This window comes from Notolepis coatsorum, assembly GCF_963971535.1.
Source record: "Notolepis coatsorum genome assembly, chromosome: 16".
NCBI lineage: Eukaryota > Metazoa > Chordata > Actinopteri > Aulopiformes > Paralepididae > Notolepis > Notolepis coatsorum.
The window spans coordinates 78,117,709-78,134,750 of record NC_140180.1 but is presented as its reverse complement, the minus strand read 5'-3'; the positions used below and the strand labels follow the sequence as shown (position 1 = coordinate 78,134,750).

The 17,042-nt window shown below is 42.7% G+C and overlaps 1 protein-coding gene across 1 annotated transcript in view; it reads right to left on the bottom strand.

Moving 5' to 3' along the window:
* The window catches only part of gria1a (glutamate receptor, ionotropic, AMPA 1a), a gene marked incomplete at both ends in the record, with an annotated part of 251,785 nt that overhangs the window by 159,727 nt on the left and 75,016 nt on the right, over positions 1-17,042 (bottom strand). The window contains one exon of the mRNA XM_084331814.1: positions 7,366-7,605. Coding sequence (XP_084187940.1) covers positions 7,366-7,605 — 240 coding nt within the window. The remainder of the gene's footprint in view (positions 1-7,365; positions 7,606-17,042) is intronic.

Here is a 17,042-nt window from a genome sequence, read left to right as displayed (position 1 = left end):
GCCCAGTGTGAAATCCACCCTGTCACAACGCAACAGCGTCTACCGCGGTCGAGGAACAGGCAGTAGAGAGAGAAAGGCTCCGGCTTTAGCGTTTAGATCCCGATTTTATCCTTTACAACTTATGCCTCACATTTTAACCATTCACTCACACATTCACACACATCGATGGGGGAGAGCCACCGTGCATGGTTCCAACCTGCTCATCAGGAGCAGTTAGGGGTTAAGTGCTCAAGGACACTTCGACACGCTGCCGGGATGAGCCAGAATCGAACCAGGAACCTTCCCATTACCGGACGACCACTCTACCTCCTGAGCCACTGTCACCCTGCACACATACGTGTGTGTGCGTGTGTTTGTGTGTGTGTGTGTGTGTGTGTGTGTGTGTGTGTGTGTGTGTGTGTGTGTGTGTGTGTGTGTGTGTGTGTGTGTGTGTGTGTGTGTGTGTGTGTGTGTGTGTGTGTCTCGCATGTAGTGCACACATTTACCGAAGCCTGCAGACACACAGCACATTTGCAGGTGCACAAAATATAAATATGCACGCACACTCACACATGCACACACACGTACACCGCAGCACACACCACACCTGGGGACAGATGGCGTGGTGTTATGGGAGGAGGTGCTTGCGATTGGCTGGAGAGAGCGGTGGGAGGAGAGGGGAGGAGAAGGGTGAGAGGGGATGGGGGCACGTATGGCGCACCTGGCATTGACAGGTGTGCGTTGTCATCCGCCTGTGTGCTTCTGCAGGACAGTGGAGAGAAGATGCTATAATTGTACTCTCCAATATGGCGTTTATTTTCTCCATGCCACTGACAAAGGCAGTGTTCTGCGCAGCATGGCTGCCTTGGACCACCACAGCGGCCTCTCTAAATTGCTTCATCTTCCCTCCCCATTGTGTGATTCATCTGGTCGCCCACGCCAGGTCAATATTTCTTCCCTGAGTCCTCTCCACAAAGACGTTGGACAATGAATAAACGCTTTTGTTTGGATGTTCATTGTTTCAGAGTGGCTACATTTGACCCCATTCCTGTCGCCATGGCAATAACAGGGTGACTAACGGCAGTCGGTGTGACCAGTGGCGACGCCTCTGATTGCCGTGGGCCACGGTGGGCCGGCTCTCTATCACTGTGAAGAAGAGGGATTAGAAGCAGACAACACGCTAGCGGGTACAATAAAGGACCTCAAGTATATCAGTATCAGTGACAAACCAGGAGAAGATAGAGAGATAGAGAGATAGAGAGATAGAGAGATAGATAGATAGATAGATAGATAGATAGATAGATAGATAGATAGATAGATAGATAGATAGATAGATAGATAGATAGATAGATAGATAGATAGATAGATAGATAGATAGATAGATAGATAGATAGATAGATAGATAGATAGATAGATAGATAGATAGATAGATAGATAGATAGATAGATAGATAGATAGATAGATAGATAGATAGATAGATAGATAGATAGATAGATAGATAGATAGATAGATAGATAGATAGATAGATAGATAGATAGATAGATAGATAGATAGATAGATAGATAGATAGATAGATAGATAGATAGATAGATAGATAGATAGATAGATAGATAGATAGATAGATAGATAGATAGATAGATAGATAATTTGATTTGATTTTATTTAATTTTATTTTATTAGGGATCCCCATTAGCTGGTGCGATAGCAACCAGCTAGTCTTCCTGGGGTCCACACACAAAAAAAAACACAAAAACAATCACTATTGCAAAAAACAAAATTATTAAAAGTCAGTACACACAATGCATAATGAACCTACTGTAACAATTAATATAGCTAAAATTACATTAGTGTAAAACAAAAACAAAAAATTACTTTACAGTGTTAAAAACAATTTAAAAACTATTTAAGATTCTTTTTAAAAGTGAATCTACTGTAAATGCAGCAGAGGTTCCGAGGCAGGCCATTCCACAGAGTTAATGCTCTAAAAATAAAAGATCTCCCCAGAGCGCTGGTTCTAGGACCTGGCAATTCAAGCTGCCCACTACTGGAACCTCTAGTGTAATGCTTGTGCACAGTATTACTAAAAACAATCTGATTATGTATAAAAACAGGAGTCTTACTGCTCATGACCAACTTGAACAGCACAAGTATATTAAAAGACAATCTATTTTTAATTCTATTTTTATCTATCTATAGATAGATAGATAGATAGATAGATAGATAGATAGATAGATAGAGAGAGAGAGAGAGAGAGAGAGAGAGAGAGAGAGAGAGAGAGAGAGAGAGAGAGAGAGAGAGAGAGAGAGAGAGAGAGAGAGAGAGAGAGAGAGAGAGAGAGAGAGAGAGAGAGAGAGAGAGAGAGAGAGAGAGAGAGAGAGAGAGAGAGATAGAGATATAGAGATATAGAGATATAGAGATATAGAGATATAGAGATATAGATAGATAGATAGATAGATAGATAGATAGATAGATAGATAGATAGATAGATAGATAGATAGATAGATAGATAGATAGATAGATAGATAGATAGATAGATAGATAGATAGATAGATAGATAGATAGATAGATAGATAGATAGATAGATAGATAGATAGATAGATAGATAGATAGATAGATAGATAGATAGATGGATAAATAATAATAAATAATATATATATATAATATAAATATAAATATATAATATAATATCATATATATAAATAAGAAATTATGTAATATGTCGGGGGTCGGGTTGAGTACCCATATGTTTTATATTATACATTATATATTATAACCTCTAAGGGGTGTGGAGGAATCCCTTTGTTTGTCCCAACAATAGTTTAAACCGCACTGTAAGGAGAGCCAAGAGGCTAAAGCCCCCAACCCTCTACTCTTAAGGCCAGTGTCGCCATCTCTCTCTCAGTGGTTTCCTAGGTGACCATGTGTTTCACTATTAAACCTACAGTATAATATCATTATTGAACAAGAAGATGAGTCCGGTTCCACCACACAGGGCACCACACGTCTCATGACCCTGTCATGTCCGTCATCATTAAAGAGCTAATAGAGCTCCCCAGTGTCTTCCGATGCCTCTCATCCGGCAAATTGTCTTTTCCACTTGCCCCAATCAGAGAGAAGATGGCGCTCCATTGGTACCAAAACCAGTAGATTGGAAAACAGTACATACCCTGTTGCAGGCTGGTACATGCTGTACAGTGTATATTCTCACTACAGGTGTTATTTTTTAGCTCATGTCTGTGGCCAGGTTGGTACGTGACATCATGGTTGGTATGTGACATCATGGTTGGTACGTGACATCATGGTTGGTACGTGACATCATGGTTGGTATGTGACATCATGGTTGGTACGTGACATCATGGTTGGTACGTGACATCATTGTTGGTACGTGACATCATGGTTGGTACGTGACATCATGGTTGGTACGTGACATCATGGTTGGTACGTGACATCATGGTTGGTACGTGGCATCATGGTTGGCAGCCTGGTGGTTGCAGTGCTGTGTGGAGCCTGGGCCTGGTGGTAGCTGGGCTGCGGGAGCCTGGTGGTAGCAGTGCTGCAGGGCCAGATGGGCTGGTGCTGGGCCTGGATGGCAGATGGGCTGCTGGCCTGGGATTTTGGCAATTAGCCAGGCTGTTGCAGTTTGAGCTGAAGGCTAGGCTATCAGCTAGCCTGGTAGCTAAGCTAACACAGCAGGTGGATTCCTAGTAGGCCTAGGCCTCAAGACAGTCCCAAGATGTTTGCCACAATGTGACGTTGAGGCAATCCGTTAAAATCCAGTAGAATTATTCTCCAGAGATCACAGACTGGAGGAGATATGATGATCTTATTAAATATAGCTAATTCAGCCCAGATAGCATAAAATATCTCACATAAAACAATAAAAAGCTCAGACCATCAAATGATAGGAGAGTGGTTCTAGTCACATGGTGGCCATTTTGCAAAGGGGTGTGTGGGTAAGAGACGAATAGACAGCCAGAGTGACAAGCTACATAAGATGGCCATGATGGTACGTGACATCATGGTTGGTACGTGACATCATGGTTGGTACGTGACATCATTGTTGGTATGTGACATCATGGTTGGTATGTGACATCATGGTTGGTATGTGTATATATATTATATAATAATGCAAACTGTATATATATTTATATATTCATATTTTCCATATATATATATGGGATATCTGTCTGAATATACCTGCATATAATCCTTTCTATATATGTATTTATACGCATATAACCCATATAACTATGTATGATGCATGTACAATAATGCTGCATATACTGTATATATATTAAGGCTGTCAAAGTGAACACGGTATTAACGCGTTATCACCCGATTCTATTTTAACGCCACTATTTTTTTTAACTCACGATTAACTTAAAGGGGAACTATTTTACTATTTCTTTCACTATTTGGGCAATTTTACACAATTCCTGTGAGTTTATGGAACACATCTGTAAGTTTTTATTTATTTTTTTTAATCATTGTTTTGTATTTTTGATCAAGTACTCAGAAACAGCATTTTTCTACCTCAAAATGGCTCCGCCCATACTCGGAATGCGATTTGAGTGACAGAGAGACAGAGCGAGAGAGCGAGAGAGAGAGACATTGACGCGCAGGGGCCAAGCGGTCTCTCTTAATGAGTAATACAGGTGGCTGGCAGTTGGCTACAAGCATAGATGCATAGCTGGCAGTTGGCAGTTGGCTACAAGCATAGATGCATAGCTGGCAGTTGGCTACAAGCATATAGATGCATAGCTGGCAGTTGGCAGTTGGCTACAAGCATAGATGGGGTGGGCGTTATTATGCAGATGAGAAACCTCTGACGTCACAGATACGCTAAATTTCAGATGACTCACTTGAGTGAGGGACAATATTGTGAGATGAGAATTGGAAGAATGCGCCAAATTGAGAATTAGAGACATATATCCTATTAATATAAGTCCACATAGCTAGAAAATAATGCTAAACACTGGAAAAGGCCATTTATAAGATAGTTCCCCTTTAAAAAAAACAAAAAATTAACTTTTTTTACTTTTTTTTTTTACTAGACGGTGTATTATTGATGCTCTCATTGGGTCTCATTCTCCAAAATGTTTCAAAGAGTTCTCTTGGAAGACTTATCTTGGAACCGACTGAGACAGAATCAATGACAAGTTCACTCTGAGTCCCGAACGTGCTGGTAATATGTCTTAAGAGGCTGAAACGGTTGCACAAATGATATGATCTGATATCTGCTTGGAGAATGGCATTCTGTCTTAAACTCCAAAGCGCGTTCCCGTTCAGGTCATTTGCATACAAAACAACGCCTCCAGAGCCCCTTATAAGGCAAAGTATGACGCAACTGTGTGGAAATGGATGCGGAAGCGCTTTGCGAGTCTTGCGACCCATCGAAATGAGATTAGATTAATGTATTGTCATCATATATAGTACAGCTCGTGGTACACCTGCCGCAGCGCGCGCACACACACACACGTGCGCGCGGAGTATACTGTAGCCTACGGCGTAATGAATGAACGCAATATAGGCTTATTATTCCATTAATGCCTACGGCGTAATGAATGAATGCAGTATAGGCTTATTATTCCATTAATGACTTGTTGCACTAGGACTTAGCAGACACCATATGCTCCGCCCCACGTACAGTACAGGCACAGTCTGTACCTATACTGTACGTAGGGCAGAGGCAGAGCATATATAGCATCTACTAAATCCCAATGAAACAAGTAACCAGAATATACTAAGCCTATACTGTTAATTAGACATGTAGGCCATACTGGCGCACACAAGACTTGTTATGGAATATTAATGCAGTCTATTGCCATGCGATTAGCTTTAGTTCTTATTTATTTATTTATCCACTGTAATTTCAGTGTTGGTGTATAGGCTATATAGTGTATTTCAATATAAGTTTCATTGATTAATGATATATTCGAAGGAATGCAGGTTTATAGCTATATCAACCCCCTCCAATGTACAGTAAATTACCAAGTATGGTTTTGTCAATATTCCAATGTACAGTTTTGCTTGTACAGTGTGTCCCCCCCCCACCCCTCGACATCACAAACAGCTTACAGCAATATTTCCATGTGAAGAAGCAATAATGCCATTGTGCTTGAGTAGTTTCAACAAGGAAGGAAAACATAGGCAGTTTAGGAGGGAAAGCCTGTCTGAAGAGGTGGGTCTTGAGGGCCATTTTGAATGTTGGCAGCATGGGAGCATTCATAATGTGGATTGATATGCAGGTTGTAAATCATGTAAATCATGCATTGGGTCGACTGTATCATATTTTCAAGCTGCACTGCACTAAATCAGCCTGTTGGAATGGCAACAAGACGTTGAGTATAACTGAACCCGGCCAGGGAAGCAGAGCGGCCTACTGTGGAGGAATGTAACCGGATCAAGGGCGTACTCAGTCAAACATAGACTTAGTTAACACAGGTTTATTTAACTCAAACAGAGTATCGGGATACAAGAGTTATGGCGGATGACTCCAGGAAGACACAGGCCTAGTATCCTCCATAGAGCTCCAGAGTCATGTGGAAATGTAGACCTTTATACTATGATAAAAGGGGTTGTGGCCAGGTGAGAGAGTAAATGGTAAATGGCATTTATATAGCGCTTTTATCCAAAGCGCTTTACAATTTGTTCTTCACATTTTTACCTGTTCACTCACACATTCACACACAGACGGCGGAGGCAACCATCGAAGGTGCCAACCTGCTCATCAGGAGCAATTAGGGGTTAAGTGTCTTGCTCAAGGACACTTTGACATGCTTCCCGGGAGGAGCGGGAATCGAACCAGGAACCTCCGGATTACAAGACGACTTCTCTACCTCCTGAGCCACTGTAAAGATTGGGCTTGATGAGTTTAAGTTTAAGTTTGTTTATTTCTTTTTTACCCAGGGACAGTGCACATTAATGAACATCTTCAGTTTCCACATCAATGTAAATGTGCCAGATTTGAGCTAATTAGCTAGTTTCCATCTGTAGTCTCTGCCTTCCATGCATTTCTTTGTGGTGTGGGAGGAAACTGGAGTACCTGGAGGAAACCCACACGACCACAGGGAGAACATGCAAACTCCACACAGAAAGCCAGGACCTTCTTGCTGTGAGGCAGCAGTGCTAACCACTGTGCCACCGCGCCGAGTGAAGGAGGGGGAGGGGTGAGCTAGGAGGGGGGATGGTTTTTGGTGAGTTGGGGATGGCTGGAGAGGGCTGAAGGGGAGGGGGGGGGTGAGAGACAAAGGGTGGTGACTGATTGATCAGGGGAGACAAAGGGATTGACTGGGAGACAGGACATTTGGGTATTGGGAATACAATCTGGGGTGGTGGTATGTTTGGGGGGGGGGGGGGGGGGGGGGGCATATCACTCCAAACTACCTGAGTCGGAGCTGTACATGTAGACGAACTTGGTCCAGCCGTAGTGGTCGATCACCCCCACCAGGGCGTCCTGCAGCTCGGGCCTCAGTTGGATGACGAATTGGTTGGCCGTCTCGATGGGGAAGGAGGGCGTAACGAAGCAGACGTGCAGCGCGCCGCAGAACGACATGAGCATGTTGACCGTCTTCCTGTCATATATGCCGATGATGGCGTACACGCCCTTGGAGAACTGGGAGCAGACTGGGGGAGAGAGAGAGAGAGAGAGAGAGAGAGAGAGAGAGAGAGAGAGAGAGAGAGAGAGAGAGAGAGAGAGAGAGAGAGAGAGAGAGAGAGAGAGAGAGAGAGATAGATAGATAGATTGGGGAGGGAAGGTAGAGGGGAAGTAAAGACAAGGTTAGGATGCAGGCTTTCAATGTTTGAGGATCTATGCACCTGTCACGGACATATTCTGCAAAGGTTCTGCTGTTTTGAATCATTTGCATGTTAGGTGAAAACGTGTCACGTTAGTAGTGGATGTTTTGAAAGACTGAATATATTCACTTGGAGGGATTTCCATCTCCCTTAGATGTATATCATTCTAAACACCATGTACACTGCATCTCCCTTAGATGTATATGCATCTAAACACCATGTATACTGTTCCTTTGACAACAGAGAGACATGTGTCTCTATGGAAGGAAGTCTGTATCTTTATGCCTTCTCTGTGGAACTACTGTAGTACACGGAGCTGTTTGTGTGTCTGTCTGTCTGTCTGTCTGTCTGTCTGTCTGTCTGTCTGTCTGTCTGTCTGTCTGTCTGTCTGTCTGTATGTCTGTCTGTCTGTCTGTCTGTCTGTCTGTCTGTCTGTCTGTCTGTCTGTCTGTCTGTCTGTCTGTCTGCCTGCCTGCCTGTCTGTCTGTCTGTCTGTCTGTCTGTCTGTCTGTCTGTCTGTCTGTCTGTCTGTCTGCATGCATGCCTGCCTGCCTGCCTGTCGATCTGTCTGCCTGTCTGTCTGTCTGTCTGTCTGTCTGTCTGTCTGTCTGTCTGTCTGTCTGTCTGTCTGTCTGTCTGTCTGTCTGTCTGTCTGTCTGTCTGTCTGTCTGTCTGTCTGTCTGTCTGTCTGTCTGTCTGTCTGTATGTCTGCATGCATGCCTGCCTGCCTGCCTGTCGATCTGTCTGTCTGTCTGTCTGTCTGTCTGTCTGTCTGTCTGTCTGTCTGTCTGTCTGTCTGTCTGTCTGTCTGTCTGTATGTCTGTCTGTCTGTCTGTCTGTCTGTCTGTCTGTCTGTCTGTCTGTCTGTCTGTCTGTCTGTCTGTCTGCATGCATGCCTGCATGCCTGCATGCCTGCCTGCCTGCCTGCCTGTCGATCTGTATGCCTGCCTGTCTGTCTGTCCATAGAGCAGTGGCGCTGGAAGTAAGGGTGCTGAGGTGCTACACCCCCTAGTGGCAGATGAGGGGAAAAAAAGAATAAAATACTAGTTCTTCTTTGCAAAAAAAGTTCATCAATCTCATTATTGATGAATGGATTATAGCAATAAAATGGAGCAAATGTATCGCTGAAACATTTTGGTAATAATCACTGGACTCAACTATTTATCTGTGACATAATTTCCTGTAAATGTCCTATCTGTGAAAGTTCTGAGACATGAAGGGACAGCAGAAAACGGATTATTTGGCGGCCCAATGTATATTTTTGCCGCTGAAGACATTAGAGCAGAAAGTGCTATTGATCTGGTTGTTTGTAACAGCTTGTATGTGTCAAGTAAGTTCTGAATGCATCGTATACTAGTTTGTAAGCAGATGTCGAATGCAGCTGCTACTGTTATCCCTGAGGTGCAGCTGGTGGTTGTTTGTTTTGAGGTGTGTAGACCTGTGGGAGACGGTCTCGCAGGCCTGGAGCTGCTCCATTAGGACAACAATGTTAATCACAATTATTTTGATTCGATATTGAAATCACGATTACTCATTGATTTGAGATTAGTTTTACCTTTCTTCTCGACAGGCTGCCTTTCTGTCATGTTCTATACAAGTTACCAAAGACGTTTCAAAATAACTGGAGAAACGCACCGTAGCTCCCTCCTCCCTCTCAACACGAGCTGAAACTACTGTTTTTTTTGTTTTTAGTTAGTTTGGGGGGGGGAGGGGGGGTGAAGGAAGGGTGCGCTGTATTTACAAAACAGGACAAAATGAAAACACGGCATGCAGCCGTTTTACGTCTATTATATTGTTTACATGATTGTGGGAAGCCAAAATCGTAATTGAAATTGAAACTCGATTAATCGCCCAGCCCTAGGAAAAAAGCTTCTTCCATAGATTTGACAAGGAACATTTTTGCCAAAACAAACCAATAGTATCCAGCTGCAGAACGGCAGACCAGCCACACTCTCAGACCCAAACAATTTTTTTTTTTAATTTTTTTTAATTTTTTTTTATAATCCCAATTTCTCACATTACATTCACCCTGAATGTTGACGTTATCCAGGTGAAAAGTTAACTTCATTCAAGCGAGGCATTGCAATCCTTGACATAAATCATTTGATGTATAATTAAATCAAAGGAAATGCGTTTGTGTCTGAGAGTGTGGCTGGTCTGCCGTTCTGCAGCTGGATACTATTGGTTTGTTTTGGCAAAATTCTTCTGCTCTGTGTAATAAATGAATAAATGAATGATGATATGCAATTTAAAACCAAAACTAAGGCCTCAGTATGAGTTTAAGACGTGAACATGGTCGTGTTTGTTGAATAAAAAAATTAATAAATAAAAAATAAAGTTAATTATTTTTGTATTTTTTTGGATCGGGTCGGGAAATATCGGTATCGGTAGATACTCAAAATCACATGATCGGGATCGGATCGGGAGCAAAAAAACGTGATCGGGACATCCCTAATCTTAACCCTTTCACTGCCACACTACCACATGGTTAACCCTTTCACTGCGACAATACAGAAGGTTCACCCTTTCACTGCCACACGACAAAGGGTTAACCCTTTCACAACCACACTACACACTAAACCATCTGACACTAAAGTCTAAAGTCACGGCGCCCCTTTTCCATGCAAGCCTACAGGCTACTCCACACAACACCATCTGACACTTCCAAGCAGTGTTGCAGTGCTGGTATCACTCGGTATCACTCGGTGATACCTCACTCACTGAGGCTGAAGTACGCGCAATCGCTTTTTACATGGCATTATCCAACCGGACTCCCGGAGAAGCATGCAGCTGCAGAGCCGCAGAGCCAGCGACGCTCTCTGGGCCGCGCGCTGACGGCCGCACTGTGAGGCAATAGTATCCAGCTGCAGGACGAGAGCAGCCAAAAAAAACTGTGCATGCACGCGCGCACGCGCGTGGAGCGTTTGACCTACTGTCAATTTGCCACTGCACCACTGCTTCCAAGGCCTCCTGGGTCAGGACGAGATGGAGGGACCAGTGGAGTGCCTCATGCGAGTGTGGAGCCCCTGCACAGACTGTGGAACATATCATCACCAGTTGCCCCAATCACCGGCCACCGTATGGAGAACGCGGTCTGATGGAACTGGACGATGAAACGTTGGCCTGGCTTGCCTCAACGGAGCTGCAGGTCTAAAGACACACGCCAGAAGAAGAGAACCACACTACAGAAGGTTAACCCTTTCACTACCACACTTAACCATTTGTAGTGTGGTAGTGAAAGGGCTAAAATAATGTTAGATGTGGCAAACTATATCTATATAAGATTATATATCTAGCCAACTCATTTAGCTCAGTGTTTCCCCTACCATTGCGCCAGCCCCGCCCCTCCAGAAAAAAATATAATAAAAAATAAAAATTATAAAAAAATTAAAATTAAAATAAATTTTATTTTTTTTATTTTTTTAGTTTGCTTTAATCACAGTAACATTGGCGAGCTAGCTAAATTATACATAAATCGGTTTTCATATAAATCAATCTTCACTAAGACATTAAAACGTGGTGCGGCACGGTCTACGGAGACGCAGAAAAAAGCTACCAAATCCATTCCGAGACAACTCCAAGACTGACTAGCATCGCGCATAACAAGTCTCAGGGCTAGATCCACAAAGAATGGATTGCACTGTGCTAATTGCACCCTTACTTACAATTCATTGAAATGAAAAGGGGGACCCTGTACCCATTCTGCAATCTGTTAATACAATTTTCATTCAATCAATCACCTTGTTAATATTTATTTACCTAATTTATGTGCAATCGTTTCATTTCAGCTCAGTGTAGAGAATGCACAGATACTAACAACCGCCTTACTGCACGCATCTATGACGACACTGTTGACACCATGTATCCGTGACACCCGCGCCCCGCGAAAACACTAGTAGTTTTGGGGGCCTACCACCCCCCCTGAAAGAAATCCTAGGGGAAACACTGCAGCTAGACTGTTTCTTTATGATTAGCCGGTATTCTGTAACTGATAGATGATGAAAAAAAAAAACATTTCAGGGAATGCAGGTGTAAATAGTAACAAAGTAACCAAAGTGCTTTGCTACAAAGTTCAAATGTGAAGGTGGAGAGGTAGGCGATGCAAGTGGTTCAATAGCGGTTATAGCCGGTGGCTCGTCAAAAATTACGCATTAGAGGCGGATGTGCAGGTTCCAGGCAGCCACGCCGCGGTCTGAGACATAGGATATGTAACTGGAGCTCTCCCTCCCTGACTATTGGCATTGTGGATTTCATTTCATTTCATTTCAAACCTTTATTTAAACTCGAAAGGCAACTGAGGTTTCCCTCATTTACAGTCACGGCGAGTGTACACAGAAATAAGCAAAAGAAAATCACACAGCATATAAAATCATAACAAAAAGACAACAAGACGAGGCAAAAAGCAAGGATAACAAATCAATTAAAACACATACAACTTGATTGACAAAGGTTGGAGATTAAGGCTACTGTAGACCCCCTCCCCTCCAAAAGATACATTCTGCAGTCAGCATGCACATTTGTAAAATACTTCCTGTGGCTATAGGACTACAGGTAGTGGAGATTAGGAGGTGAATCAGCGCCTCCCCAGGGGTCTGCTGGCATTTCAGCAGTGGGAGTCTCTTCCCTTCTCTCATGTCTTCACTATCTTGTTCCCCCCCCTCTCTCTCTCTCTCTCTCTCTCTCTCTCTCTCTCTCTCTCTCTCTCTCTCTCTCTCTCTCTCTCTCTCTCTCTCTCTCTCTCTCTCTCATACACACTCACCCCCATCTTTCTCCCTCGCTCACTCTCTCTCTCATACACACACTCACCCCCTTATCTCCCTCCCTCTCTCTCACTCTCTCTCGCATACACACACTCACCCCCCCTCTCTCTCTATCCCTCTCTCTCATACACACACTCACCCCCCTCTCTCCCTCCCTCTCTTATACACACACTCACCCCCCTATCTCTCTCCCATTTATACCCCCCTCCCATCTCTCTCCCCCTCCCTTCATTATCTCCCCCTCCCTTTTCTCCCTTCCCTCTATCTCCCTCCTCTCTCGCTCGCTCCCCTCTCTCCCCCTCTTGCTCTCATACACACACTTACCACCCTATCTTCCACTCCCTCCATTTCTCATATCTCTCCAGCCCCCCCTCTCCCTCCCATCTCTCTCTCCCTCATTCTTTCTCTCTCTCCTCCCCCTCACTTGCTTCACACATCTGTTATTTTATATACTATATTATTATTCCAGTCTCCAGCAATCTGTCAAAACACTGACTCCTTCTTTGTCATTTCTCCCCCCGGGTCACCTTCCTCCTCCTACCATACCTCACTCCTCTATCACTATCCATCCTAGACATACACAGCTTTTCCTTCTACCTCACTCCTCTTTGACTAACCCCCCTAGACAGTAGACATATGTAGCTTTTCCTACCTACCTCACTCCTCTATGACTATCCATTCTAGACATACATGGCTTTTCCTTCCTACCTCATTAATCTTAGACTAACCTCCCTAGACATATGTAGCTTTTCCTACCTACCTACCTACCTCACTCCTCTATGACTATCCATCATAGACATACATAGCTTTTCCTTCCTACCACACTCCTCTTTGACTATCCATCCACCATTTCCTTCCTACCTTTCTGACTATGTATTAAACTGGTTTAGAACATATATTAATAAATCCCTCTGAAGTCTAGACGAATATGCTCCTCTCCTTAAGAAATTTCACAATTATCTTTATATAATATGAAACTACAGGTTCATACCTTCAAGATAAGTCATCAATTGTAAAATTTGAGCTGATAGTTTTTAATCAATGTCCTATGAAACATGCTGGTACAATCCTTACCAATTTGCAGCAGGAGGGTCTGAAAAGAATTCAGTGAATTCAGCTAAATGAAAAGAGAACTACACTCCTTCCCAGAATGCAATGTGATCATGTCAATGTCACTAGACCAATTTACACCTGGAACAAAGGCCTTTTGTTCCTTTTGTTATTCCAATGTCTGACGGTTGCGCATTTTAAAACAATAACGTTAGCGCTACGCATGCAGCCATAGCAGACTATTTGATTCCTTGACTAGGAAAACCTAAACGTTACTGAATTTGCTCATATGCTCCAGAATAAACTTTTAATTCATAATGTTCAGTCAGGTCCGTGAGGAGCAGATGGTGGAGGTAAACGGTACCCTATCCCCCCCCCCTCACAGTAAACTGTGGTGTTCCACAAGGAAGCATACTAGGTCCGCTACTGTTCCTAATTTATGCAAATGACATGTCGTCAGCTTGTGACTGCAACTTGTTCCTGTTTGCGGACGACTCAGCCCTGCTGGTCTCTGACAAGAACAAATTACAGGTTGAAAAAAACCCTCAGCTCAGAACTAAGCAAAATCTGCATATGGCTCGCGGATAACAAACTATCATTACACATGGGCAAAACAGAGTCCATTCTCTTCGGTTCAAATAACAAACTCAGCAAGACCGACGGCTTCTCAGTTACAGTGGGTGACAATATTGTCACAAGGAAAGAAGATATTACCTACCTGGGTTCCATCCTAGAGGCCAAATCTTTCCTGTGACAAAATGGCATCCAATGTAATAAAAAAAGTCAACCAACGAACTCGTTTCTTGTACCGGATCTCCTCACTGGTAAACAAGAATACCCTGAAGACTCTAGCAGGAGCACTCATTCAAGGGTACTACGACTATGCTTGGCACCTCATGGTACCAAAGCACCTCAAAGGCGCTAAAAACAAAATTACAAACATCTCAAAACAAAACTGGTCAGACTACTGCTTGACCTTACTCCTAGAACCCACCTCACCCCCTGCCCACTTTGACAACCTAGGATGGCTTAGAGTAGACGACAGAGTACAGCAACTTGCAATGGGCCTGTCTACAAGATACACTACACGACCAAGGATACCCATGTACATGACTAAATACTTCCCAAAGGTCAGTGAATACCACGATCACAACACCAGAGGGAGCTCCACAAATCATGTTTAAACCCAGATTCGGCTCAAACAAGGGACTAAACACGTTTCGCAATTATGCCACATCAATGTGGAACGCCCTACCCAAAGCTGTTAAAGGAATGTGAATCACTACCCACTTTCAAAAACACTCTCAAAAAAACACCTAAGGGATGACTGCAACTCGAAACTGGCCCCTGTAAATGTCCGAACACAACCCCCGCCAATGTACAGTAAATTACCAAGTATGGTCTTGTCAATAATCCAATGTACAGTGTTGTTTGTACAGTTGTACAGTGTCCCCCCACCCACCCCTCCTACCCACCCCCCCCCCCCCCACCCAACCACCTCCAATGTACAGTCCCCACCCACCCCTCCTACCCAACCCCCCCCCCCCCCCCCCCCCTACCCAACCCCCCCCCCCCCCCCCCCCCCACTCCTACCCCCCCCCCCCCCCCCAACCACCTCCAATGTACAGTCCCCACCCCCACCTACCCAATCCAATGTACAGTTTCTACGCCTAATGTATATACTCTTTTCTTTCTGGACTCTTTTTGTATCACAAATACAGTACTGTAATTGCAAATCTGGTATGTCATAAATGTATAGATGTAGCAGTACTGTCTATCTGTATGTCATGTATGTCATATATGTTACGATGAATTGGAAATGGGGGACCCTGGTGTAAACAAGACGAAAGTCTTTCTCTGGTCTGCATCCCCTTAACAATTGTATGTATTGAGCTGTACTGCACTGTACCCATTCTGCAATCTGTTAATAAAGTTTTCATTCATTCATTCATTCAGCTGGAAACACGGTCAATGAAAAGTGTATTCTCGAGAATGATAATGCAGGTTCTATTATCCTGACTAAACTTGGAATACCAGAAAATAGATCTTATAGACCAGCGGTTCTCAACAGGGGTGCCGCAGAGAGCTGCCAGGGGTGCCTTGAGATTATTATTATTATTATTATTATTATTATTATTATTATTATTATTATTATTATTATTATTATTATTATTATTATTATTATTATTATTATTATTATTATTATTATTATTATTATTATTATTATTATTATTATTATTATTATTATTATTATTATTATTATTATTATTATTTTAATTCTTTTTGGATTACAGAAAAGTATCACTAAAGTGCTATCTGTTGCAGCTGCACTGTTTTCCATGAAAATACCATATTTGGATAAGTTTGACCATTTCTCAAAATCTGAAAATCATTATTTAATAAAACACAGAAAAGGATCACCAAGTTACTCTGGATAAAAAAAAACTTTACAGACAACATTGAGACAAAGCTTCCTGACACATCTCCATCCAAACTCTTGGAAGAACTCATTGAAATCTCATCTGATACCACCTGGAGAGCTAGTTACAGAGTGTGGTGCTGAGTACCAAGTATCTCATGATGCAGCAGTTAATGTGTTGATACCATTCAGCACCACATATCTGTGTGAAGCTGGCTTTTCATCCATGACAGCTCTGAAAACAAAATATAGGGCCAAGTTGAGCCTTGAGAATGACATGCGTGTTGCCTTGTCAAAGATCTCCCCACGTATTGACCGTATTATTAGCCAGCAGCAGCAGACCTCGCATTGAGCTAGAAATGTCCACTGAGTGAACGAGTGCTTATTTTCTGTATTTATTTATATTTTTTGAGAAATGGTAACTTGGTGATCCTTTTCTCTATTTAAAAAAAATACATGATTTTCTGTTTTTGAGAAATGGTCAAACTTATCCAAATATGCTATTTTTATGGAGAACAGTGCAGCTGCAACAGATAGCACTTTAGTGATAATTTTCTGTATTTAAAAAAAAATACATGATTTTCAGTTTTTGAGAAATGGTCACACTTATCCAAATATGCTATTTTTATGGAAAAGTGTGCAGCTGCAACAGATAGCACTTTAGTGATAATTTTCTGTAATTTTATTTAAATAAATATGCTATTTGATTTACTACTACAAGCAGTGTAATGTCAACAGTACTAAGCCATTTAGACCTGAAACACCTGTTAATATTGCATTATATAGCCTGCATATACACACAAATGTGTTTCCCGGTTTCTTAAATACACATTATTTTGAAAGCAAGCACTTTTGTCATCATTGTAGCAAAAAAGACAGGACCGGAAAAGTCTTTATCGTATGTAGTGGTGCCCTGGAATATTTTATTGAACACAGGGGTGCCTTGGCAGCAGAAAGGTTGAGAACCCCTGTATATAGACGGTATGATTGTTGGAGAAATATGCAGCCCCATGGCCGAGATATCCTCGCGTCGAGAG